Source organism: Bombina bombina, chromosome 3 (genome assembly GCF_027579735.1).
Source record: "Bombina bombina isolate aBomBom1 chromosome 3, aBomBom1.pri, whole genome shotgun sequence".
Taxonomy (NCBI): domain Eukaryota; kingdom Metazoa; phylum Chordata; class Amphibia; order Anura; family Bombinatoridae; genus Bombina; species Bombina bombina.
The window spans coordinates 598,778,856-598,805,254 of NC_069501.1; the positions used below are offsets into that span (position 1 = coordinate 598,778,856).

Genomic DNA, 26,399 nt, shown 5'->3' on the forward strand with positions numbered 1-26,399 from the left:
AAATCTCTGGTGTTTTAGGCAAGTTCTTCTCTGAATATCCCGGTAGTGAAGCGATTAATACAATGTGCCCCTAGGCATAAAATTACATCAGTCACCTAAATGAGCCACTCTTGGAACCTTAAATTTAAATATATATATATATATAGAACATGTGAAGGCAAGCTAATAGAGGCACTTATGTAATAACTAATATATTAGTAATCATATACATAAATATACACTTCTACTGGAAGCATCACTATATTTAAAGAAAAGAAAAATAATATGAAGAAACGTGTAAATATGATGAGAACCTAGGACACTACAAAGAATCATGGTGCGGTTGTTAACACACAATCCTAACTTCCTTATCAGACTGACAAATATGTTTGAGGACCACACAATGTAAAGTATTTAATATTTGCATGGATGATGGTGACTGTTACCTATCACGGCTGCCACCTGGGAAACACTACTGCTTTTCTTGTAATTTTACACTAAAAAATGTGTGTTTCCCAAGTTTAAGAATTTGAAGTGCTTACTGCAGACTTAATAAACCTATCTCTGTCTTTAATTGGCCACAGCAAAGGTGATACGATACTTCAAAACCATGCAAGTTTTGCTAACAAAATGTCAGTGGTTAGCCTTGTCTACTCCAGTAACAAGACCAGATGGGACCCACAAAATAAAGCAAGGGGAGTGGTGAGGGGAGTTTAGCCATAGAAAACATATTGCAGCAAAAGTGGTGTTAATGTATTCAGAAAGGTTTCATACTTGTCTGCTATGTATATTTATTTCACAACTAAAGGTAAGTCTTTCTAATTAAATAAAGTTGTTTGACTTGCAGCAAGTGAAGGCCATTCATTTAGCTAAACAAATTGGAATAAGCTGTTGTCAGCAATATATATATATTTACACAGAGGCAAAAAAGTTAAAACATACCGTTTATTAAATGATATGAATAAAAAAACATAACAGACCTTTGGAAGTGTACACATCTCCCCCATGTTTCGCTGTACTTTTCACAAACATTACATGTTTGCATATGGAGAACGCCAAACGTTTAAATTGTACACATTTGTCACGTCACTCTGTATCAACCAACCAGAAGTGACGTATTGCAACATGAAAAATCGGTAGTACATGATGTGCACTGTTGCTACAGGTAATTATTAAACATTTAATACTTCAGCGGCAAGAATAAGCCATGAGACGAACAGAAAACTGAGACTTCTTAAAGTTAAATACATAATTTAATCCCAGCTTTCAAATCATCTTAAATTACAGAACGGTCAATTCAAGGCCTATATCTACAGTATGACTTCATGTGCATAAGCACTAGGAAGTGGCTATAAATTAAAGATTAAAAAGATACAAAGGTATAATTATATTATTGACTATTTTGTTTCAATTACAACTGTTAACAGATAGACACATAAGTATCCTTGAATCTAACATAAACCAACGAGTCTTCCAACACCATTCTAGAATAATAAAAAACTTGTTTAAAATAAAAAGAGAAAACGAGAAGAAAAAGATTAATTAATAAAATACAGATACATACATTTACAAGTTGTGAATATTACCAGCATGCTACAAATGTTTGTATCAATAATATTGCTATTAATATTATTGGCATTACTGGCATACAACTGTACTTCTATAAATAATCTGTTCACTTATGGTGCACAATCAATAAAACCTTGAAAGAGGTCAATGTCCCCAACCGGCATTTATGCCATTTGGTTCTTTGGTACACAAATAAAAGCTCACTTTTACTTCTCTATACAGGTGGCCCTCGTTTTACAACGGTTCAATTTACACCGTTTCAGAATAACAACCTTTTTTTTCCAGTCATGTGACTGCTATTGAAAAGCATTGAGAAGCAGTGCATTTATTAAAATAGTCGGTAGGTGGAGCTGTCCGCTTGTGTTGCAGCAAAGCCAAGCAAGCTGAAATTAATCAGTTTAACCAGACTTGAGCTATCAAGCAGATTTCAAAGGGACAAGATCTTCCTGTCTATAAATCAGTCCAGATTGGAATGCATAGAAAGAACTGTTTGCAGAAAAATGCAAGTGAAGTCTGGGTTGTGTGGTTATTTTATTAGGTTTATAATGCTGTTTAGCAATGTTTTTGTAAATTTAACTTAGTTTAATTATATATTCTGTGTTGTGTGATTATTTTATTAGGTTTATAATGCTGTTTAGCATTTAATGTCTTCATTTTAAAGCTTTAAAAATAATGTATTAGGTCTTACTTATGACAATTTTGACTTACATTATAAACTGGGTTTCAATTTACAACGGTTTCGATTTACAACCATTGCTTCTGGAACCTAACCCCAGCGTAAACTGAGGGCTACCTGTATAACATATTTTTAAACTTTTCTAGTTTGTGGGTGGGGTTATTGAGGTGCTCCCTTATTCTGTCCTTCAACATGCGACTAGAGCCCCCTACATATTGCACCCCACAAATTTTACAAGTAATTAGGTATATGATGTATCTCAACGTGATCTCAAGTCTAAATTTGATTTGATCATATTTTTTAGTAGTTGTAGACACAAATGTGAGATGTGAGAGCAAGTAATACACAGATGATGTCCCTGGTCCTCATAGATTGGATCAGATTTGGATATTCTTGAAAAAAACGTATTATACAAAATAGAAATGGATAAAATGTGAATGATCTGCACAGTAAATTGAATTAAAATTCTTTCTTACCTTTTTAAGTCAACAGTTGTTACATTAAATACGACACCCTTTAGCCACAAGATCATAAAGAGTCTTTGAGAGAAAGGACAGTTTCCAATGCTTTCACCATCAATTCCAGCCTGGAAAATAAACAGATATCACCATGAAATTAGCTGTTGACCAGGCATTCTGCTTTGGTCTGTATGTCCTGGAAATTCCTCATCTAACAAAGCACAGTGCAAATATTAAAAAAATATTTAAATGAATACTTAAAAAGTGTGTTTTTATAAAGTATTGGGACCTATTTATCAAGCTCCGGATGGAGCTTGAGGGCTCGTGTTTCTGGTGAGTCTGCAGGCTCGCCAGAAACAGCAGTAATGAAGCAGCGGTCTAAAGACAGCTGCTCCATAACCCTGTCTGTCTGCTCTGAGCAGGCGGACAGACATCGCCGAAAATCAACCCAGTCGAGTACGATCAGGTTGATTGACACCTCCCTGCTGGTGGCCGATTGGCCACGAATCTGCAGGGGGCGGCGCTGCACCAGCAGCTCACAAGAGCTGCTGGTGCAATGCTGAATACGGAAAGCGTATTGCTCTCCGCATTCAGCGAGGTCTGGCAGACCAGATCCCCACTATCGGATCAGGTCCGCCAGACCTTTGATAAATATCCCCCATGGGTGGATTATTATCCAATTTAAAGGGATATTATAAAATAAAAATAATTATGACATTTTTTGCATTTCTGACCCTATATGACTATAGTCTAGATTACAAGTGGAGGGTAAAAATATTAGCGATACTAAACACTAACACTGCTCTATTTAAATCAGCCCTAACATCTGGAGGTTGGATAGTGCGGCTTCTATGGTGTTCTCTACAAAACTCTGTTCTGATTTTCACTTGAGCGCTAACCCAAATGTCCGCTAAGCCAAGTCGAAGGTGAGTTAAGAAATATTTAAAAATGAAACAATGCTATTTCAACTATTTTGTTTTTAAAAACAAAAAAAACTGCCGTAACATTATTTTAAAGTTATATGGTAAGGTTAAGGTGTTTGACTGGAAAGGGCTCATAGGTGTGTATATAATGTATATATATGTATGTGTAAACATATATTTTACATTAAATATGTATATATAAGTTTCATAGTTTATTTTATTATGTTTTACATGTGTTTTGTTATACTTTTATTCTAGCCCTAACACTTTAGCCAAGAAGGGTGAAAATAAAATCACTGTCTTATGTGTTACTGGCAATCATTGAAGTGTCAAAATATCACTCTGTCCGCAAGATTACAAGTAGTGCGTTATTAGTTTTCTGCGCATGATGTGGATTGATTTTCGCAATCAATTTCCATTGTGCAGGTATTACAAGTCTTGAATAATCGCAATTGCATGCGAGCATTCACCTTTAACGCAATAATCCTTTCCGCGCTCAAAGAGCTGTAATTAACAGTTTTGCGCAACATAAAAGTTTCACGAAACACTTCAAAAATACATAAAGTACAGTTACACTCATATTAACACTGTCTAATAAAAATTATTTAAAAAAAATTTGCATACAAAAGTTATAAGGGCTCAGAGATAGGAGATCAAAAGCATACGCAGGGATTTTACATTGACGTACATACACATACATAGAGAAAAATGGATTTGTATGTATAGACATATATTTAATTATGGAGATAATGAAAATATTTTACATTACAATCTTATGCACATTAAACAATATTTCAGATGTATTTTCAATGCGATATTCGCAAATAAATCTTGAGATATCTAGACATATATGTATTCATATACATATCTCACTATAATTAGATATATCAGTCCAAATATCATCATAACATTTCCGCAATATGAGATATTCGCATTTTCATGTACACTTTTCAAGGAGAATATGTCATGGGCTTTGTGCAAGATATTAGAGTTTCTTTTTTCCATTTGTTTTCTCCATTCTATGGGGAATACGTGAACGTGCACGCAATTTCATGGTTTGCATTATGTGGCTAAACGCGCATGCAAAATACGTTATTTTGCAACTTGTAATAGGTGCATAACCCCAATTGCGTAAAAGCCATAATGTGCGCAGAGTTTTTGCAATTGATTTGCCGCGCAAATTGTAATCTTGCTCTATGTGTGCTGGAAGCCAAGGGGAGGGTCAAATCATTGCTGTGTATGGTATTGGCAGTCAAATATTTAAAATTGTTGATTTTTATATTGCTGGCAGCCAAGAGTATAAAATCCCAGCTGACAAAATATATATAGTGTGGTGAAGTGTGAGGCATTGGGAGGGGCCATTTCTAACCCCACCTAACTCTAAGCACAGTGAGGAAATAGTTAAACATGACATTGCACAATGAACTAATGAAACTGGCCTTTGGCATCTGGGGATTCCTACTGCTATAAGGCTATTTAGCTGTGAGTACCTGACTTTTAGGGGCACATTTATCAAGCTCCATATGGATGCCCGTCTAAAGACCGCTGCTCCATAACCTGTCTGCCTGCTCTTAAAATTTTTTGATGATGGCCTTTTACAAAATATTCTACATAATATTTTATTGATGCGTAAATATAAACTACTTATGTCCGTTTATCACTATAATCTACTTCGGCATTCAGTTGCCTATTTCCTAAAGGCAGTTTCCTGCGGTATTTACAAATGTGTAATTTTAGATGAATATGTTGTTTATAATAAGCGGTTTATCAGACATATATTTCTTTCTCTTGTGTCTGATCGCCACTATAGCTCATTTTGGCACTTAGTTGCCTGCTTTCTAAATAACTGACAGCATAAAATAGAACTATCACTTCTCATTGGACACATAACAGCACGTGACCGAGACAAACAAAAACAGACCTGTTTGGGAACTTCTGCACACAAAACAACTCGAAAGGGAACTGAACAACAGAACGGTCTGGGATTGGTCGATACTATTTTTTAAAATAATATGTTTTTATTGGCTGTTGATAAATCAATTGTTTAGGTTTGAATTTTACGTTCTAACTTGGATAAAGTGTACACGATCTTATACATATGTCAACTGTGCTCTAGTTCAATTGTTAGATTAAGCAATATTCTTTTATTTAAAATTTTTTAATTAAATTTTTTATGCTATCGGGTGTAAATCTGACCTCATCCAATGAGCTATCAGATAGAGTTCATGCTTGTGTATTTAAAGCCGCCTGTGATGCGGTATTGTATATGACTTTCTGTAAGCCATACTATATTTTAACTGCTCTTGAGAAAGACAGTATAACCCTTGAAATGCGTTGAGCTGAATAAAGCTACCTTTTATACTCAAAGAAGCTTGTATCTATTTTCCTGGAGCCGATTTTCCAATACTATTCTGTGAGTATTTTACACTTGTTTACAAGGTGTTTGGCAACACTACGCCAATGTGATATTTCCCAACAGACACAGTCCTTTTGGAGGAATCATGACATAAACAAAGTGGAATCTTTTGGAATCCCCTACGAATCAGCGCCTCCTTCTACAACCTGATTCAGATAGAACATACAATTTTAAACAACTTTCTAATCTACTTCTATTATAAAATGTTCTTCATTCTCATGTTATTCTTTGTTGAAGAGACATCTAGATAGGTAGTGTGCACATGTGTGGAGCACTACATGACAGGAAATAATGCTGCCACCTACTGCTCTTGCTAATGTAGAACATTGTTGCAAAATTGCGGCCATATAGTACTGCAGATACGAGCATGCTTCGGATCTTATATCCCTGTTTTTCAACAAAAGATACCAGGAGGACAAAGACAATTTGATAATAGAAGTTAATTGCAAAGTTTTTTAAAAAAATTGTATGTTCTACCTAAATTATGAAAAAAAACCTTTTTAGGTTTTATGTCCCTTTTAAAGGGCAATAATATGGCTCTTGAAACTGAAAGTGGCCTCACTGAACTTTTAAAATGTAGATTTCATACACTGGCCACACACATTTAAACTTATTTAAATGCTGAAGCTGCTTAGAAAATGGAACTGCAGGATTGCAAGGGGTTTTGAGATGTCAGAATCTCTCAAAGGGACAGTAAAGTCAAAATTAAACATTCATGATTCAGAGAATGCAATTTTGAAGAACTTTCCTATTTACTTTTATTATCTAATGTGCTTCATTCTCTTTGCATCCGTTGTTGAAAAGCATACCTGGATAGGCTCAGGAGCAGCAATGCACTACTGCAAGATAGCTGCTGATTGGTGGATGCACATATAATCCTCTTGTCATTGGCTCACCCAATATGTTCATTGAACTCCCAGTAGTGCACTGCAGCTCCTTCAAAAAAGAATACCATGAAAAGGAGGTAAATCTGATAATAGAAGTAAACTAGAAAGTTGTTTGTATGACGCATCTAAATCATGAATGAAAAATATTGGGTTTCATGTCCCTTTAAGGAGAGATAATAATAATATTGTTAGATCTTGAAAAGAGCAGTTTTACACAAGCTGTTTTTTTAACTTCTTATTTGGCCTTACTTAGCTCAGACTCCGTATTTAGACTTATTCCCACCACTTAGGGTCGCCACCCAGCCGGTATTTTACTGACATGGCTGGTATTTTTAAGGTTCAATATAGAAAGTTGAAGATGAAGATTAAATATAGAAAGAAAGACACTATAATAGGTGGGTTGGAATGTAAGTAAACAAATAATTTAAAAAGCAGTCCTAGCCGCATTAGTTCCTGATTCATGCTGTATAATTATGTATGCAAATGTATGCAAATGAGCATGGCCTGTATTTTTTCCAGAACAGATGGCAACCCTAAATCCAGTGATCAGTGACTGTTTTTTTACCCACTACAAAGCCCTATGGTCTACACCTCACACTTTTTCCTGACACAAGGCACACTGAGATCTCTCCTCTCACTACTCTTGCAGAAAGCTTTCTACCTCCTATTGCAAAGCAGAAATTATAGTTCTAAGGCTGTGGCTGGCAAAGGCTAAATTGCGAGGACAAAAGGAATGCTACAAAAACTATGGCATTTGATAAGCACCAATGGCTATGTTTAAATGTCCCTTTAAGGGTTTCTGAGGTCAACAGAAACAGTCGCTGATGATAAATTTAATCCTGGTAAAAAGGGGTGTCTGGTCATTTTAGATTAAAGGGACACTGAACCCAAATTTTTTCTTTTGTGATTCAGATAGAGCATGCAATTTTAAGCAACTTCTAATTTACTCCTATTATCAAATTTTCTTCATTCTCTTGGTATCTTTATTTGAAATGCAAGAATGTAAGTTTAGATGCCGGCCCATTTTTGGTGAACAACCTGGGTTGTCCTTGCTGATTGGTGGATATATTTATCTACCAATAAAAAAGCGCTATCCAGAGTTCTGAACCCAAAAAAAAGCTTAGATGCCTTCTTTTTCAAATAAAGATAGCAAGAGAACGAAGAAAAAATGATAATAGGAGTAAATTAGAATGTTGCTAAAAATTGCATGCTCTATCTGAATCACGAAAGAAAAAATTTGGGTTCAGTGTCCCTTTAAGAGGGAAAAAACTGTGTACAGAAGGAGTACAGTTGTGTTTTGTGGTAAATTTGTGTTTTCTGAGGGTAAAACAGGCCAATTTTTGTTTCTACAAGAAACATAATGGAGGCTACAAAGCTTGCACACTGGACCTCAATAACAGAACAGAACAGCACCTCTTAAATCCTAACAAAAGCTGGTGAGGAGGCATTACTATTACATTGACATTAATATTGTTTTCCAGCCCTTTCTGACAGGCAAGTATTTAAAGTCTGATTTGACCAATGCTTATGTCCTACCAATTTTAATACAGGTAACAGGTATTAGCTTCAACTGAGCAACCTATTTGCTCATGTTGCTATATCATACATGTACAGTGTGTCAGGACAGGCCCTGGTCTCTCTCATACTCCGGGATACTGACAGAAAAACCACAAGAGGAAACAAACACATAAAATCGGATGTAATCAAGGTTAGAAGGGGCATGAATGATTTTTCAAACAAAAGCTATCTGCGCTTGGAAATGTGCCTAAGTAAACTGCAAAATCATGACAGAGTAAACAATAAGTCCCTTAAAGGGACATGAAACCCAAAAATATTCTTTCATGATTCAGATAGAGGATACAATTTTAAACAACTTTCTAATGCCAGACGTCCCTATCAAATATTAAAAAGCACAGACATTTTAAACACCCCTCCCCCCACACACACACCAAAGAATATATTATAAAATTATATGATTCAATTTGGGAGATTCAAAAGCTTTTTAACATATTTGGTTGGGAACTTATTTTCTGGTAATCAACATCGGATTTGTTACTGAATTTCCTAGTTATATAATGTACAAGTGTACACAAGTCTCCATCATCTTTAGAAAACATATATACAAATTTAAATGTAAGTCCTGTTCATTAACAATTAATTAAAGCTCTCTGTTTGGAAAAAAAAACAAAAAAACATTTCCATATTCTATATATTATATTGAATCTGTTTACCAAAATATTGAAGCTTTTGCCACAATTTTACTGAATATGCTTTATATAACATAGGAATTGTAAGGATTTTTCAGATAAAAGAAGTAGTGAATCTAGCTTGTTGGAGATATTTATTGTCAAGAATATTGAAAGCATACCTCCCAACATTTGCTGGATGCTTGAGGGATCTTGGAGGTTAAAGTATTAAAATGTTGTGATCCGGACCATACACTTATTGGAATAGGTTATGCATGGAGGGGCAGGATTGTGAGTCTATTGCAGGTGTGTACGGTCAGGGTATGGCATTACAACCAGGACAATAAGGGGCTGCAGGGGGGAAGTGTACCATGGCTCCCAACCACTGTTGATCCAGCAAGATATAGTAGTGTTAGGTGGTAAGTGAAAGACCTTTGTCCATAAACACCTCCATTACATCTAGTGTTTAAGTTCTCCCTTGAATTAAAAAAAAAAAAGTAAATTCATGGTTTTAAGAATGTATTTAATGTCTAGTGCATGTTCGCCCCTTAAAAAAAGACAGCATCTCCTTACCCAAAACCTCAAATTTGGGCATGAATTTAAATAGACAGTAAACACCTTGAAATTTATTATTATTATTCTTTATTTATAAAGTGTCAACAGATTCTGCAGCGCTGCCCATGGGTACAATGATAACAGTACAATGGAGAAACAATACGATAAAAGACAACATTTTACAGACAAAATACAGGGGGGATTGAGGGCCCTATTCCCATGGGAACTTACAATCTAGATGGGTAGGAGGATGGGAAACAGGAGGTGGGGACTGCAGAGGTGAGAATGATATTAGTGAGGAGATAGAGGGCAGCTGTTAGTTAAGTGAAGTTAGTTTGTTGATATGTTGGGTGATAAGCTTCCCTGAACAGAAAGGTCTTTAGGGAACGTTTAAAGTAGGAGAGGTTAGGGGCAAGTCTGACAGCACGAAATTTATATATAAACTGTTTAGTTATCCATAATTAAACATCTTTGCAATATATTTTCAATATTTATTTGCCCCCTTTCATGTAATTTAGTTCTGAAAATTTAGCAATTTCTAATTCTCAGAACTAGAAATGCACCTACTGACTTCTTAAAACTAATTGCTACATACCTGTCCCACATTGGCAAATAACTGCAAAACAATGCACTTTATACTTCATGACAGTGGCTAGATTTATTGCATGTGGGCTAAAGCCCAGATTAGCTCATCCAAATAAGGCAAATGGTGGGTGGAGTTTAGCTATAGGAAACTAATTGCAGTAAATAGGACGCTAATTTGTTTTAAAAAAACATTAAAGGGGCAGTAAACCTAGAAAATAGCAGGACTCACAAGTGCTGCTGGTGCAACGCCGCCCCCTGCAGACTCGCGGCCAATCGGCCGCCAGCAGGGAGGTGTCAATCGAGTACGATCGGGTTGAATTGTGGCGATTCCTGTCCGCCTGCTCAGAGCAGGTGGACAGGGTTATGGAGCAGCTGTCTTTGTGACCGCTGCTTCATAACTGCTGTTTCTGGCGAGTCTGAAGACTCTCGAGAAACACAGGCCCACAAGCTCCTTACGGAGCTTGATAAATGGGCCCCAGAGCCTGCAATTTTAAATAACTTTCCAATTTATTTCTATTATCTAATTTGTTTTGTTCTTTTTGCTGAAAAGTATACCTAGGTAAGTTAAAGGGACAGTCAAGTCCAAAATAAACTTTCATGATTCAGATAGAGAATATAATTTTAAACAACTTTCCAATTTACTTTTATCACCAATTTTGCTCTGTTCTCTTGGTATTCTTAGTCGAAAGCTAAACCTTGATAGGTTCATATGCTAATTTCTCAGACCTTGAAGGCCGCCTCTTATGTGAATGCATTTTGACAGTTTTTCACCACTAGAGGGTGTTCATGTATGTCACAAAAATTACATTGAGCTCATGCACGTGAAGTTACCTAGGAGTAAGCACTAATTGGCTAAAATCAAAAGCAAGTCTGTCAAAAGAACTGAACTAAGGGGGCAGTATGCTGAGGCTTAGATACAAGGTAATCACAGAGGTAAAAAGTGTATTATTATAACTGTGTTGGTTATGCAAAACTGGGGAATGGGTAATAAAGGGATTATCTATCTGTTTAAACAACAAAAATGATGGTGTTGACTGTCCCTTTAAGAAGCTACTGATTGGTGGCTGCATATATATGCCTCTTGTCATTGGCTTACCAATGTATTTATGTAGCTACATAGAAACATAGAAACATAGAATTTGATGGTAGATAAGAATCAAAAAGGCCCATCAAGTCTACCCATATTACATATTACTTTTTCCTTAGGATAGCCTTATGCATGTCCCAGGCATTTTTAAATTCCTTTACAGTCTTTGTGTTTACCACCTCAAATGGAAGTTCATTCCATGAATCCACCACCCTTTCTGTAAAAAAATGCTTCATAGAAACATAGAACATATAGCTCCCAGCAGTGCTTTACTTACTGCTCCTTTAACGAAGAATACCTAAAGAATGAAGCAAATTAGATAATAAAAGTAAATTTCTCATAAAAGGAGACTATTATCTCAAGTTTTTTTTGTTCATTACATTTTTATTTTTTTTAAAGGATATTAAATTAAAATAGTATTTTGGGGCTGTATACACACACACACGATTATATATAGGTATAGTTATATACAGATATATATAGGAATTTCTATTAAAAAATACATAAAACATATTCTGCTATGTGCAGAATATTGGAATGTGAATATTTACACTAAATACAAAGGGGCCTATCTATCAATCTCCGTACAGAGCTTGAAGCCCTGTGTTTCTGGCGAGCCTGCAGGCTCGCCAGAAACACTAGTTATGATGCATCGGTCTAAAGACCGCTGCTCCATAACCTGTCCGCCTGCTCTGAGCAGGCTGACAGACATCGCCACAATTCAACCCGATCGAGTACGATCGGGTTGATTGACACCCCCTGCTGGTGGCCGATTGGCCGCAAATCTGCAGGGGGCGGCGTTGCAATGCTCTCCACATTCAGCGAGGTCTGTCGGACCTGATCCGCACTGTCAGATCAGGTCCATCAGGACCTTTGTTAAATAGGCCCCTAGTATAACAAAATAAATATGAATATTGCATAAATATGACTTTTCATTTTTACATCTACTTGACTGCAAAGGGCTCCAATGCACTTTTATTTAAACATGTGTATGTATGTATCTGTATGTTAAAGGGCCAATAAACCTAGCAAATAATGTTATATAATTCTGCACATAGTGCAGAATTATATAACATTAGCTTAGCGCCAGGTTTCTAAAGCAAATTGTTAGATAGATATTTAGCGAAAGAAAACAGAACGCCGCTCCTGGCTCTACTGAGCGGGTCTGTTTTCTTCTCCTAAGTGCATTGCGGGCACGCTGTCTTGTCACAGCGCGTCCAATCACGCTATTAAAATCAATGTAGCTCGCTCCCGCTCTGGTCTGGTAGCGAGCTACATTGAGTTTAATAGCGCGATCAGGCCGGCGATCAGGCCGGCCCAGACAGCGTGCCCAGATGCGCTTAGGAGAAGAAAACAGACCCGCTCAGTAGAGCCAGGAGCGGCGTTCTGTTTTCTTTGCTAAATATCTATCTAACAATTTGCTTTAGAAACCTGGCGCTAAGCTGATGTTATATAATTCTGCACTATGTGCAGAATTATATAACATTATTTGCTAGGTTTACTGGCCCTTTAAAGCCCTTTGTAGCCTTTTTTTCTAACACCTAAGACCTCATATCGTTGAGCCCTTATAACTTTTTATTGCAATTTAAAAAAAAATAATTATGAAATAGTGTTATTATGAGAGTAACTGTACTTTTAAATGTATTTTTATTCAAACGTAACAGTTAAACAGAGCTCGTCAGTCGCGGTGATCAGTCCAGCATAAATAATTGCGCTCACGCATTTGCATTTACTTTCAACTTGTAATACGAGTGGAGTTAAACTTGCTCAAAAACGGTCATGAAAACCCGATATTGCTTGCGTGCAAACAATATCGTTCCACTCATAATTTAGCCTATAGTTAGCTTAGGTCAGCAATGCAAAAATGTCATATTCTATCTATTTAGAGCTTTTTGTTTTTGCATTAGAGTTTTCTTTATTCTTCCAGACTCAGATTGTTTATGTAATATACTAGTTCTGTAGTCAGGAGACAGACGGATGTGTGTGTTTAGTTACATATACTAACTATACCCTCAGCTCTTTGTTTCTGATATTTATGTGCATTGCTGCCCTGACCTCTGTAAGCATCTGTGCCACAGCCATTCAGTTTTCTAAGTGTCTGTTGAACTATTAAAAAATGACTCACTGTGAACTTATGTCATTAAACTTGTCATACAATGGCCTATTCTTGGAAACTGTTATCTGCATTATTATAGAGCCTAGACTTGGCCTTATATAGGTAACACACCATACACAGTAGCATTGATAAGGTGTCAGCTTTCTGCTTTGACCAAAATGCACTAGTGGTAACAGATTAATGCCATTGGCGCACATCAGTCCTGGCAGCAGCAGACGCTCAAAGATCCCTTTTTCTGCTGACTGAGAAGTAAAGTTGTCTCAAGCGCCAAACCTAAACATAAACCTGATGTGTCTGTAACAGGCTGTCCTCAGTAGTGCTGCTGGTGAGAATTTCCAGATGCGAAGGGGTTTTAGACCACCAGACTATAGTTATATTGTGTGTGTAAAGCCAAGAAGGAACTCAGTCCATTACCAGTGTGCAGACAAAATATAATGACAGCTTTATGTCAGGAGAGAGGAATCATAAATCGCGCTTAAAGGGATATGAAACCGAAATGTTTTCTTTCATGGTTCAGATAGAGCATGCCATTTTAAGCAACTTCCTAATTTACTCCTCTTATCAATTTTTCTTCATTCTCTTGGTATGCTTTGTTGTATTCTCTATCTAAATCAGTAAAGAAAATGTTTGGGTTTAATGTCCCTTTAAGGGATACGCTAGAATTCCCATGTCACTGTAAGTTAGTAGAGGATGGGAAGCAAATGAATGGCAGGAAACTAATACATAACATTCATGTGAGACAGGGGCCTATCTATCAAGCTCAGAATGGAGCTTGAGGTCCCGTAGTTAGAAACACCAGTTATGAAGCAGCGGTCAGGAACAATTGGCCGCGAGTCAGCAGGGGGCTGTGTTGCACCAGCAGGTGCAATGCTGAATACGGAGAGCGAATTGGTCTCCGCATTCAGCGAGGTCTTGCGGACCTGATCCGCACTGTCGGATCAGATCCGCAAGACCTTTCATAAATAGGCCTCACAGTGTATATCAAAGGCACTTTTCTACGGAGCACTACAGGTAGGTCTGGCAGGGTGGCCACATTACAATATACACACCAGCTCATGCTAAAGATAACCTCACAACAAAATCAAATTCTAAGCATTAGTTATTATTAATTGAATCTGCCTGTATACTACTCACATTTACAATATAAATATATGCTTTGAAAGTTTTCTTCCCTATTATTTGTTCCCGACAATTAATTTCACCTGCTGGAGTGTAGTAAATTGTTTACAAATAGCTCATTTTATAGCGCTGTGGAAACTGTTGGCGCTCTACAAATACCTGATAATAATAATTTACCTTTATTTTGTCATTTGAAGTAGCTGCCTGCTGAAACCATCACCAATACTAAAAATAGCAATAATATAATACTAACTATGTAAACAAGAAGCAGCAGAAACCAGCCTCTCAGTGTGGGGGAGTTAAAGTGAAAGCCCAGACCATTTGAAAGGGTGTTCATCTGGGTGTGTTTTTGTAACAATGTATAGTTTTGCTTATTTCTTAATAACATTGTGCTGATTTTCAAACTCCTAACCAAGCCCCACAATGTCAGATGTATACGTGTGTTTACAGACTCCTGGTGGCTCCTGTTTATGTTATCTGTCTTTTCATATGCAGTGGAGGAAGGAGTCTCTGCTCTTCCTGCATTCACTGGGTGTCCCAGCCTAAGCTCATCAACAGTGCTAAACTGGGAGCTTCTAGAAAAGATTTTAAAAGGTTTTATACTGGATTTTTATATCAGTATTTGTGCAAATTCTTTTTTATAGTAGTGTCTATTACATGCAGTTATATGAAAATTGGTGCATACTGTCCCTTTAAAGTGAATGTAAATTTTCACGAATGAAAGCCCTGTTTTTAAAAATACTATTAAAAACAGGGTCACTTTCATTCATGAAAGTTTACATAGCAGCCGTTTTTTTTAAGATACTTCCCTTTTATTCCTTGCAAGCTTGGAACACCGGAGCAGCGATTCCCCCGCCCCCATGTCTTCTCTTCTTTTGTTAGAAATTACGAAGCCGGCTTCCTTCAATCACGGCGTGGCCTCAGGCAATGTTTGCTCTGGGGGGGAAGCCGTTATTGGAGGAAGCCGGATTCGTCATTTCTGACAAAAGAAGAGAAGACCTGGGGGCGGGGGAATCGGTGCTCCGGTGTTCCAAGCTTGCAAGGAATAAAAGTTAAGTATCTTAAAAAATGGCTGCTATGTAAACTTTCATGAATGAAAGTGCCCCTGTTTTTAATAGTATTTTTAAAAACAGGGCTTTCATTCATGATAATTTACATTCACTTTAAAACAACCTAAGGGGCTAAAAGACATCCATATTCCTACCCCTTTTATGACAAGCCCCCTTTCACTATCACTCTCTGACCCTGTCTAGAGATTATCCACCATCTCGCTTGCACTTCTTTAGGCCCTTGGGATAAATCAGCTGTTAATTGCTCACAAAGCAGATGTTATGCAATCGAGACACCATATAGCAAGTAATGCTGAAGAGACAAAGGTTATTTATAGGAGGACCATGCCCTGTGAACTCCAGTCTACCAGCAAGGCTAGTCTTCAACTAGAGAGACTTTAATCAGGGATTATACTGAGATTCATCCTCAGAAACCTGCTACTAAGCGTTGCCCAATGTGGTTCTAATGTCTTGCATGAAGTTTTATGGACATTCTCCTCAAAAATAAAATCCAAGTAAATTAATTAATTTTGATTAATTAAATTAAAACACACATTGCAATATATGAGATAAACATATTCACAGAGTAGTTTTTATTTTGTAAATCAATAATGTGACAATTAATTTTGTATGCAGATCTTTTGCAATTCAGTACTTTAACAACAAAACATCCAACTTGCCAACAAGAGCCTATTCATTGATAACACAACTAATGGTAGTTCTAAAATATACATAGTTACTTGCTACTATGTATACACTACATTCTCCACTGTGGATTCTCACAATCATGTGTAATACATAGGCTGTGGAATCTGTTGGCGCCCTACAAATAACCGATAATAATAATAATAATAATAATAGGCTGACTTCACTGCCAACCAGAATACTACATAAAGGCCAATAATTAAAAGGACAGTGTGCTTTGAATTTTTTTTCCCTCCTACTAATGTGTCCCCATTGATCTATTTTACTTGCCGGAGGGGTATTCCATTGTTTACAAATAATTCCTTAACTTTGATTTTGTCATTTGAAATATATGCTTTTGCCTGCTGTATCCCCACCTACACTTAACATTTCCATTCTTAATTGCGTGTTATGGAAAAGTTATGGAAACAAGAAATCTGCTCAGGGCTGAATTTATAATAAGGCAGAGTAGGCATGTGCCTACAGGCGCTCTCCATAGAGGGATGCCTGTCTTTGCCTATTATAAATACCGGTAACCTTAACTAAGATGGCTGCCGGCAGTGAAATAACAGCACTGTGCACGGTGGCCATCTTTGTTAAGGTCAGGCACGTGTCATTAGAGGGGTGACAAGGGGCATAGGGCATGTGCCAGTCAGGGATGACAGTTGCATAAGTCCCACTGCAAGGACACACAGGTGAGAGGGGACCAGATTGCACCGGCCTGGGCAAACTGGGGCTGGTTGATGTGAGGAGATCAGGGCCGTCTTTAACACAGGACAAAAGGGGCAGCTGCCCAGGGCCCAGTCTTTGTTGTGGGGCCCAAGAGTCCTAAAAAAAAAAAATATGTTTTTTTTTTTGGTTCATGCCAGACTGCTGATGTCATGTGACATGGGATACATACACAGTCACTCCTAATACTGTCACAGTCAAAAGTTCTCTGCTTATATTTATTTGTGAGAAACTGTGCCAGACCGTGCTGGTGTCATGTGACATGTCAAGCTAGTGCCATGTGCTGTTTTAGGTGTGCACTGTGCAGCACTGAATGCTTAACCCTAACTCGGCATCCAACCAATCATACTGTATAAGAAAACGTCCTGCTGGGGTTACCACTGTTACCAGGTAACTGCTCTGGTGGTGGGGATTGTTCAGGGTAGGGCTGACTGTAGGCGCATACAGCAGAAAGCTGTAGCAGCAGGCACGTTAGGATTTGAACATCTGTGCAGCTGCAGACACTGCTCTCTTCCGTCTTGAGGCACACATACATTGTATTTTTAATATTGGATTATATAGAGTGTGTGTATACATTTGTGTGTGCTCTGTAGTGTATGTTTATGTGTATGCTCTGGAGAAAGTGTGTGTATATGGGTTAGGGGAGTTTGGTATGTTAGGCATTCCCTTGGTATTCATGAAAGTGGTAATTTTGCTGTACAGTGGCCGTCTAAACAATAAAACATAATTTATGTAAGAACTTACCTGATAAATTAATTTCTTTCATATTAGCAAGAGTCCATGAGCTAGTGACGTATGGGATATACATTCCTACCAGGAGGGGCAAAGTTTCCCAAACCTCAAAATGCCTATAAATACACCCCTCACCACACCCACAAATCAGTTTAACGAATAGCCAAGAAGTGGGGTGATAAAAAAAAGTGCGAAAGCATATAAAATAAGGAATTGGAATAGTTGTGCTTTATACAAAAAAATCATAACCACCACAAAAAGGGTGGGCCTCATGGACTCTTGCTAATATGAAAGAAATGAATTTATCAGGTAAGTTCTTACATAAATTATGTTTTCTTTCATGTAATTAGCAAGAGTCCATGAGCTAGTGACGTATGGGATAATGACTACCCAAGATGTGGATCTTTCCACGCAAGAGTCACTAGAGAGGGAGGGATAAAATAAAGACAGCCAATTCCTGCTGAAAATAATCCACACCCAAAATAAAGTTTAATGAAAACATAAGCAGAAGATTCAAACTGAAACCGCTGTCTAAAGTACTTTTCTACCAAAAACTGCTTCAGAAGAAGAAAACACATCAAAATGGTAGAATTTAGTAAAAGTATGCAAAGAGGACCAAGTTGCTGCTTTGCAAATCTGATCAATCGAAGCCTCATTCCTAAACGCCCAGGAAGTTGAAACTGACCTAGTAGAATGAGCTGTAATCCTTTGAGGCGGAGTTTTACCCGACTCGACATAAGCATGGTGAATTAAGGATTTCAACCAAGATGCCAAAGAAATGGCAGAAGCTTTCTGACCTTTTCTAGAACCGGAAAAGATGACAAATAGACTAGAAGTCTTTCGGAAAGACTTAGTAGCTTCAACATAATACTTCAAAGCTCTAACAACATCCAAAGAATGCAATGATTTCTCCTTAGAATTCTTAGGATTAGGACATAATGAAGGAACCACAATTTCTCTACTAATGTTGTTGGAATTCACAACCTTAGGTAAAAATTCAAAAGAAGTTCGCAACACCGCCTTATCCTGATGAAAAATTAGAAAAGGAGACTCACAAGAAAGAGCAGATAATTCAGAGACTCTTCTGGCAGAAGAGATGGCCAAAAGGAACAAAACTTTCCAAGAAAGTAATTTAATGTCCAATGAATGCATGGGTTCAAAAGGAGGAGCTTGAAGAGCCCCCAAAACCAAATTCAAACTCCAAGGAGGAGAAATAGACTTAATGACAGGTTTTATACGAACCAAAGCTTGTACAAAACAATGAATATCAGGAAGATTAGCAATCTTTCTGTGAAAAAGAACAGAAAGAGCAGAGATTTGTCCTTTCAAGGAACTTGCGGACAAACCTTTATCTAAACCATCCTGAAGAAACTGTAAAATTCTCGGAATTCTAAAAGAATGCCAGGAAAAATGATGAGAAAGACACCAAGAAATATAAGTCTTCCAGACTCTATAATATATCTCTCTAGATACAGATTTACGAGCCTGTAACATAGTATTAATCACAGAGTCAGAGAAACCTCTTTGACCAAGAATCAAGCGTTCAATCTCCATACCTTTAAATTTAAGGATTTGAGATCCTGATGGAAGAAAGGACCTTGCGACAGAAGGTCTGGTCTTAACAAAGAGTCCACGGCTGGCAAGAGGCCATCCGGACAAGATCCGCATACCAAAACCTGTGAGGCCATGCTGGAGCTACCAGCAGAACAAACGAGCATTCCTTCAGAATCTTGGAGATTACTCTTGGAAGAAGAACTAGAGGCGGAAAGATATAGGCAGGATGATACTTCCAAGGAAGTGATAATGCATCCACTGCCTCCGCCTGAGGATCCCGGGATCTGGACAGATACCTGGGAAGTTTCTTGTTTAGATGAGAAGCCACCAGATCTATTTCTGGGAGTTCCCACATTTGAACAATCTGAAGAAATACCTCTGGGTGAAGAGACCATTCGCCCGGATGCAACGTTTGGCGACTGAGATAATCCGCTTCCCAATTGTCTATACCTGGGATATGAACCGCAGAGATTAGACAGGAGCTGGATTCCGCCCAAACCAGAATTCGAGATACTTCTTTCATAGCCAGAGGACTGTGAGTCCCTCCTTGATGATTGATGTATGCCACAGTTGTGACATTGTCTGTTTGAAAACAAATGAACGACTCTCTCTTCAGAAGAGGCCAAGACTGAAGAGCTCTGAAAATTGCACGGAGTTCCAAAATATTGATCGGTAATCTCACCTCCTGAGATTCCCAAACCCCTTGTGCCGTCAGAGACCCCCACACAGCTCCCCAACCTGTAAGACTTGCATCTGTTGAGATTATAGTCCAGGTCGGAAGAACAAAAGAAGCCCCCTGAATTAAACGATGGTGATCTGTCCACCACGTCAGAGAATGTCGTACAAACGGTTTTAAAGATATTAATTGAGATATCTTTGTGTAATCCCTGCACCATTGGTTCAGCATACAGAGCTGAAGAGGTCGCATGTGAAAACGAGCAAAGGGGATCGCGTCAGATGCAGCAGTCATAAGACCTAGAATTTCCATGCATAAGGCTACCGAAGGGAATGATTGTGACTGAAGGTTTTGACAAGCTGAAATCAATTTTAGACGTCTCTTGTCTGTCAAAGACAGAGTCATGGACACTGAATCTATCTGGAAACCCAAAAAGGTTACCCTTGTCTGAGGAATCAATGAACTTTTTAGTGAATTGATCCTCCAACCATGATCTTGAAGAAACAACACAAGTCGATTCGTATGAGATTCTGCTAAATGTGAAGACTGAGCAAGTACCAAGATATCGTCCAAATAAGGAAATACCACAATACCCTGTTCTCTGATTACAGACAGAAGGGCACCGAGAACCTTTGTAAAAATTCTTGGAGCTGTAGCTAGGCCAAACGGCAGAGCCACAAACTGGTAATGCTTGTCCAGGAAAGAGAATCTCAGGAACTGATAGTGAGCTGGATGAATCGGAATATGCAGATATGCATCCTGTAAATCTATTGTAGACATATAATGCCCTTGCTGAACAAAAGGCAAGATAGTCCTTACAGTTACCATTTTGAATGTTGGTATCCTTACATAACGATTCAATATTTTTAGATCCAGAACTGGTCTGAAGGAATTCTCCTTCTTTGGTACAATGAAGAGATTCGAATAAAACCCCAGCCCCTGTTCCAGAACTGGAACTGGCATAATTACTCCAGCCAACTCTAGATCTGAAACACATTTCAGAAATGCTTGAGCTTTCACTGGGTTTACTGGGACACGGGAAAGAAAAAATCTCTTTGCAGGGAGGTCTTATCTTGAAACCAATTCTGTACCCTTCTGAAACAATGTTCTGAATCCAAAGATTGTGAACAGAATTGATCCAAATTTCTTTGAAAAAACGTAATCTGCCCCCTACCAGCTGAGCTGGAATGAGGGCCGCACCTTCATGTGGACTAAGAAGCTGGCTTTGCTTTTCTAGAAGGCTTGGATTTATTCCAGACTGGAGATGGTTTGCAAACTGAAACTGCTCCTGAGGATGAAGGATCAGGCTTTTGTTCTTTGTTGAAACGAAAGGAACGAAAACGATTATTAGCCCTGTTTTTACCTTTAGATTTTTTTATCCTGTGGTAAAAAAGTTCCTTTCCCACCAGTAACAGTTGAGATAATAGAATCCAACTGAGAACCAAATAATTTATTACCCTGGAAAGAAAGGGAAAGTAGAGTTGATTTAGAAGACATATCAGCATTCCAAGTTTTAAGCCATAAAGCTCTTCTAGCTAAAATAGCTAGAGACATAAACCTGACATCAACTCTGATAATATCAAAAATGGCATCACAGATAAAATTATTAGCATGTTGAAGAAGAATAATAATATTATGAGAATCATGATCTGTTACTTGTTGCGCTAAAGTTTTCAACCAAAAAGTTGAAGCTGCAGCAACATCAGCCAATGATATAGCAGGTCTAAGAAGATTACCTGAACACAGATAAGCTTTTCTTAGAAAGGATTCAATTTTCCTATCTAAAGGATCCTTAAAGGAAGTACCATCTGCCGTAGGAAGAGTAGTACGTTTAGCAATGGTAGAAATAGCCCCATCAACTTTAGGGATTTTGTCCCAAAACTCTAATCTGTCGGACGGCACAGGATATAATTGCTTAAAACGTTTAGAAGGAGTAAATGAATTACCCAAATTATTCAATTCTCTGGAAATTACTTCAGAAATAGCACCAGGAACAGGAAAAACTTCTGGAATAACCACAGGAGATTTAAAGACCTTGTCTAAACGTTTAGATTTAGTATCAAGAGGACCAGAATCCTCAATTTCTAAAGCAATTAAAACTTCTTTAAATAAAGAACGAATAAATTCCATTTTAAATAAATATGAAGATTTATCAGCATCAACCTCTGAGACAGAATCCTCTAAACCAGAAGAATCATTAGAATCAGAATGATGATGTTCATTTAAAAATTCATCTGGATAAAGAGAAGTTTTAAAAGATTTTTTGTGTTTACTAGAAGGAGGAATAACAGACATAGCCTTCTTAATGGATTCAGAAACAAAATCTCTTATGTTATCAGGAACACTCTGAACATTAGATGTTGTTGGAACTGCAACAGGTAATGGTACTTTACTAAAGGAAATATTATCTGCATTAACAAGTTTGTCATGACATTCAATACAAACAACAGCTGGAGGAACAGCTACCAAAAGTTTACAGCAGATACACTTAGCTTTGGTAGTTCCAGCACCAGACAGCGATTTTCCTGAAGTATCTTCTGACTCAGATGCAACGTGAGACATCTTGCAATATGTAAGAGAAAAAACAACATATAAAGCAAAATTGATCAAATTCCTTAAATGACAGTTTCAGGAATGGGAAAAAATGCCAAAGAACAAGCTTCTAGCAACCAGAAGCAATGAAAAATGAGACTTAAATAATGTGGAGACAAAAGCGACGCCCATATTTTTTTAGCGCCAAAAAAGACGCCCACATTATTTGGCGCCTAAATGCTTTTGGCGCCAAAAATGACGCCACATCCGGAACGCCGACACTTTTGGCGCAAAAGAATGTCAAAAAATGACGCAACTTCCGGCGACACGTATGACGCCGGAAACAGAAAAGATTTTTTGCGCCAAAAAAGTCCGCGCCAAGAATGACGCAATAAAATGAAGTATTTTCAGCCCCCGCGAGCCTAACAGCCCACAGGGAAAAAGTCAAATTTTTAAGGTAAGAAAAATGATTGATTCAAATGCATTATCCCAAATATGAAACTGACTGTCTGAAAAAAAGGAATGTTGAACATTCTGAGTCAAGGCAAATAAATGTTTGAATACATATATTTAGAACTTTATAAAAAAGTGCCCAACCATAGCTTAGAGTGTCACAGAAAATAAGACTTACTTACCCCAGGACACTCATCTACATGTTTGTAGAAAGCCAAACCAGTACTGAAACGAAAATCAGCAGAGGTAATGGTATATATATAAGAGTATATCGTCGATCTGAAAAGGGAGGTAAGAGATGAATCTCTACGACTGATAACAGAGAACCTATGAAATAGACCCCGTAGAAGGAGATCATTGAATTCAAACAGGCAATACTCTCTTCACATCCCTCTGACATTCACTGCACGCTGAGAGGAAAACCGGGCTCCAACCTGCTGCGGAGCGCATATCAACGTAGAATCTAGCACAAACTTACTTCACCACCTCCATAGGAGGCAAAGTTTGTAAAACTGATTTGTGGGTGTGGTGAGGGGTGTATTTATAGGCATTTTGAGGTTTGGGAAACTTTGCCCCTCCTGGTAGGAATGTATATCCCATACGTCACTAGCTCATGGACTCTTGCTAATTACATGAAAGAAATATGTAGTGAATATCCCAAAACTGGTGAGATGCTTTTAGGGGGGCCCAAAATAAATTCTTGCACCGACGCCCTGTAGACACTAGCAGGCCCATTTATCAAGCTCCGTACGGAGCTTGAAGGGCCGTGTTTCTGGCGAGTCTTCAGACTCGCCAGAAACACAACTTATGAAGCAGCGGTCTAAAGACCGCTGCTCCATAACCCTGTCCGCCTGCTCTGAACAGGCGGATAGGAATCGCCGGACATCAACCCGATCGAATACGATCGGGTTGATTGACAGTTCCCTGCTGGCGGCCGATTGGCCGCGAGTCAGCAGGGGGCGGCGTTGCACCAGCAGCTCTTGTGAGCTGCTGGTGCAATGAAAAATGCGGAGAGCGTATTGCTCTCCGCATTTAGCGAGGTCTTGCGGACCTGATCCGCAGTGTCGGATCAGGTCCGCAAGCCCTTTGATAAATGGGCCTGTAGGTCCAACACTGATTTTTACTATGCAATGCCGTGCATTGCATCAAATATTTATGTACTTAAAAAAAAGATATATAGATAAATTAAAAACCAACATTTAATTAATTAGTAAATATTTTAAATTAATCCACAGTGGAGGAATTTATACAGGGAGTGCAGAATTATTAGGCAAATGAGTATTTTGACCACATCATCCTCTTTATGCATGTTGTCTTACTCCAAGCTGTATAGGCTCGAAAGCCTACTACCAATTAAGCATATTAGGTGATGTGCATCTCTGTAATGAGAAGGGGTGTGGTCTAATGACATCAACACCCTATATCAGGTGTGCATAATTATTAGGCAACTTCCTTTCCTTTGGCAAAATGGGTCAAAAGAAGGACTTGACAGGCTCAGAAAAGTCAAAAATAGTGAGATATCTTGCAGAGGGATGCAGCACTCTTAAAATTGCAAAGCTTCTGAAGCGTGATCATCGAACAATCAAGCGTTTCATTCAAAATAGTCAACAGGGTCGCAAGAAGCGTGTGGAAAAACCAAGGTGCAAAATAACTGCCCATGAACTGAGAAAAGTCAAGCGTGCAGCTGCCAAGATGCCACTTGCCACCAGTTTGGCCATATTTCAGAGCTGCAACATCACTGGAGTGCCCAAAAGCACAAGGTGTGCAATACTCAGAGACATGGCCAAGGTAAGAAAGGCTGAAAGACGACCACCACTGAACAAGACACACAAGCTGAAACATCAAGACTGGGCCAAGAAATATCTCAAGACTGATTTTTCTAAGGTTTTATGGACTGATGAAATGAGAGTGAGTCTTGATGGGCCAGATGGATGGGCCCGTGGCTGGATTGGTAAAGGGCAGAGAGCTCCAGTCCGACTCAGACGCCAGCAAGGTGGAGGTGGAGTACTGGTTTGGGCTGGTATCATCAAAGATGAGCTTGTGGGGCCTTTTCGGGTTGAGGATGGAGTCAAGCTCAACTCCCAGTCCTACTGACAGTTTCTGGAAGACACCTTCTTCAAGCAGTGGTACAGGAAGAAGTCTGCATCCTTCAAGAAAAACCTGATTTTCATGCAGGACAATGCTCCATCACACTCGTCCAAGTACTCCACAGCGTGGCTGGCAAGAAAAGGTATAAAAGAAGAAAATCTAATGACATGGCCTCCTTGTTCACCTGATCTGAACCCCATTGAGAACCTGTGGTCCATCATCAAATGTGAGATTTACAAGGAGGGAAAACAGTACACCTTTCTGAACAGTGTCTGGGAGGCTGTGGTTGCTGCTGCACGCAATGTTGATGGTGAACAGATCAAAACACTGACAGAATCCATGGATGGCAGGCTTTTGAGTGTCCTTGCAAAGAAAGGTGGCTATATTGGTCACTGATTTGTTTTTGTTTTGTTTTTGAATGTCAGAAATGTATATTTGTGAATGTTGAGATGTTATATTGGTTTCACTGGTAAAAATAAATAATTGAAATGGGTATATATTTGTTTTTTGTTAAGTTGCCTAATAATTATGCACAGTAATAGTCACCTGCACACACAGATATCCCCCTAAAATAGCTATAACTAAAAACAAACTAAAAACTACTTCCAAAACTATTCAGCTTTGATATTAATGAGTTTTTTGGGTTCATTGAGAACATGGTTGTTGTTCAATAATAAAATTAATCCTCAAAAATACAACTTGCCTAATAATTCTGCACTCCCTGTATATTTATTTACTTATTAGTACTGCTTAGGTCCAGTTTCACATATTGCAATTTATTTCATATTTTTTTGAAAATGATTAGCCCAACAGTGGATGATCCACTGCTGAGCTAATCATTAAAAACAAATAATAAATAAAATAAATTGATTTAGTTGTTTTTTGGGGTGTTGGGGTGGAGAGCGAAATTGCATGGGCGGGGGGGGGGGGGGAGGAGCCCAAGGAAATGTTTGCCCAGGGCCCAGTCAGTATTAAAGACGGCCCTGGAGGAGATGATGGCGCAATGCAGGGGGAGAGGGGCTTGTGGAGCCTATGTGCGGTGATGTGTTTATTATACAGTGATTTGTTTAATATACAGATATGGTACTGGTTGTAATATGCAGAGATGTGTGTAATATATAGAAATAACACTTGGTGTAATATACAGAGGTGAATTTTTTTTAGACAGAGGTGTATGTTATATGCAGAGATGGCACTGTGTTATATGTAGAGATGTGTGAAATATACAGAGATGGCAATGGGTGTAATATGCAGAGCTGTGTGTAATATAGAGATGACCCTGGGTGTAATATACAGAGGTTTTGTGTTATATGCAGGGATGGTACTGTGTGTTATATGCAGAGATG

General features: G+C 38.3%; 1 protein-coding gene across 1 annotated transcript in view; it reads right to left on the minus strand.

The window, feature by feature from the left end:
* The window catches only part of CLIC4 (chloride intracellular channel 4), a 134,323-nt gene that overhangs the window by 65,005 nt on the left and 42,919 nt on the right, over nt 1-26,399 (minus strand). The window contains exon 2 of the mRNA XM_053707196.1: nt 2,701-2,810. Coding sequence (XP_053563171.1) covers nt 2,701-2,810 — 110 coding nt within the window. The remainder of the gene's footprint in view (nt 1-2,700; nt 2,811-26,399) is intronic.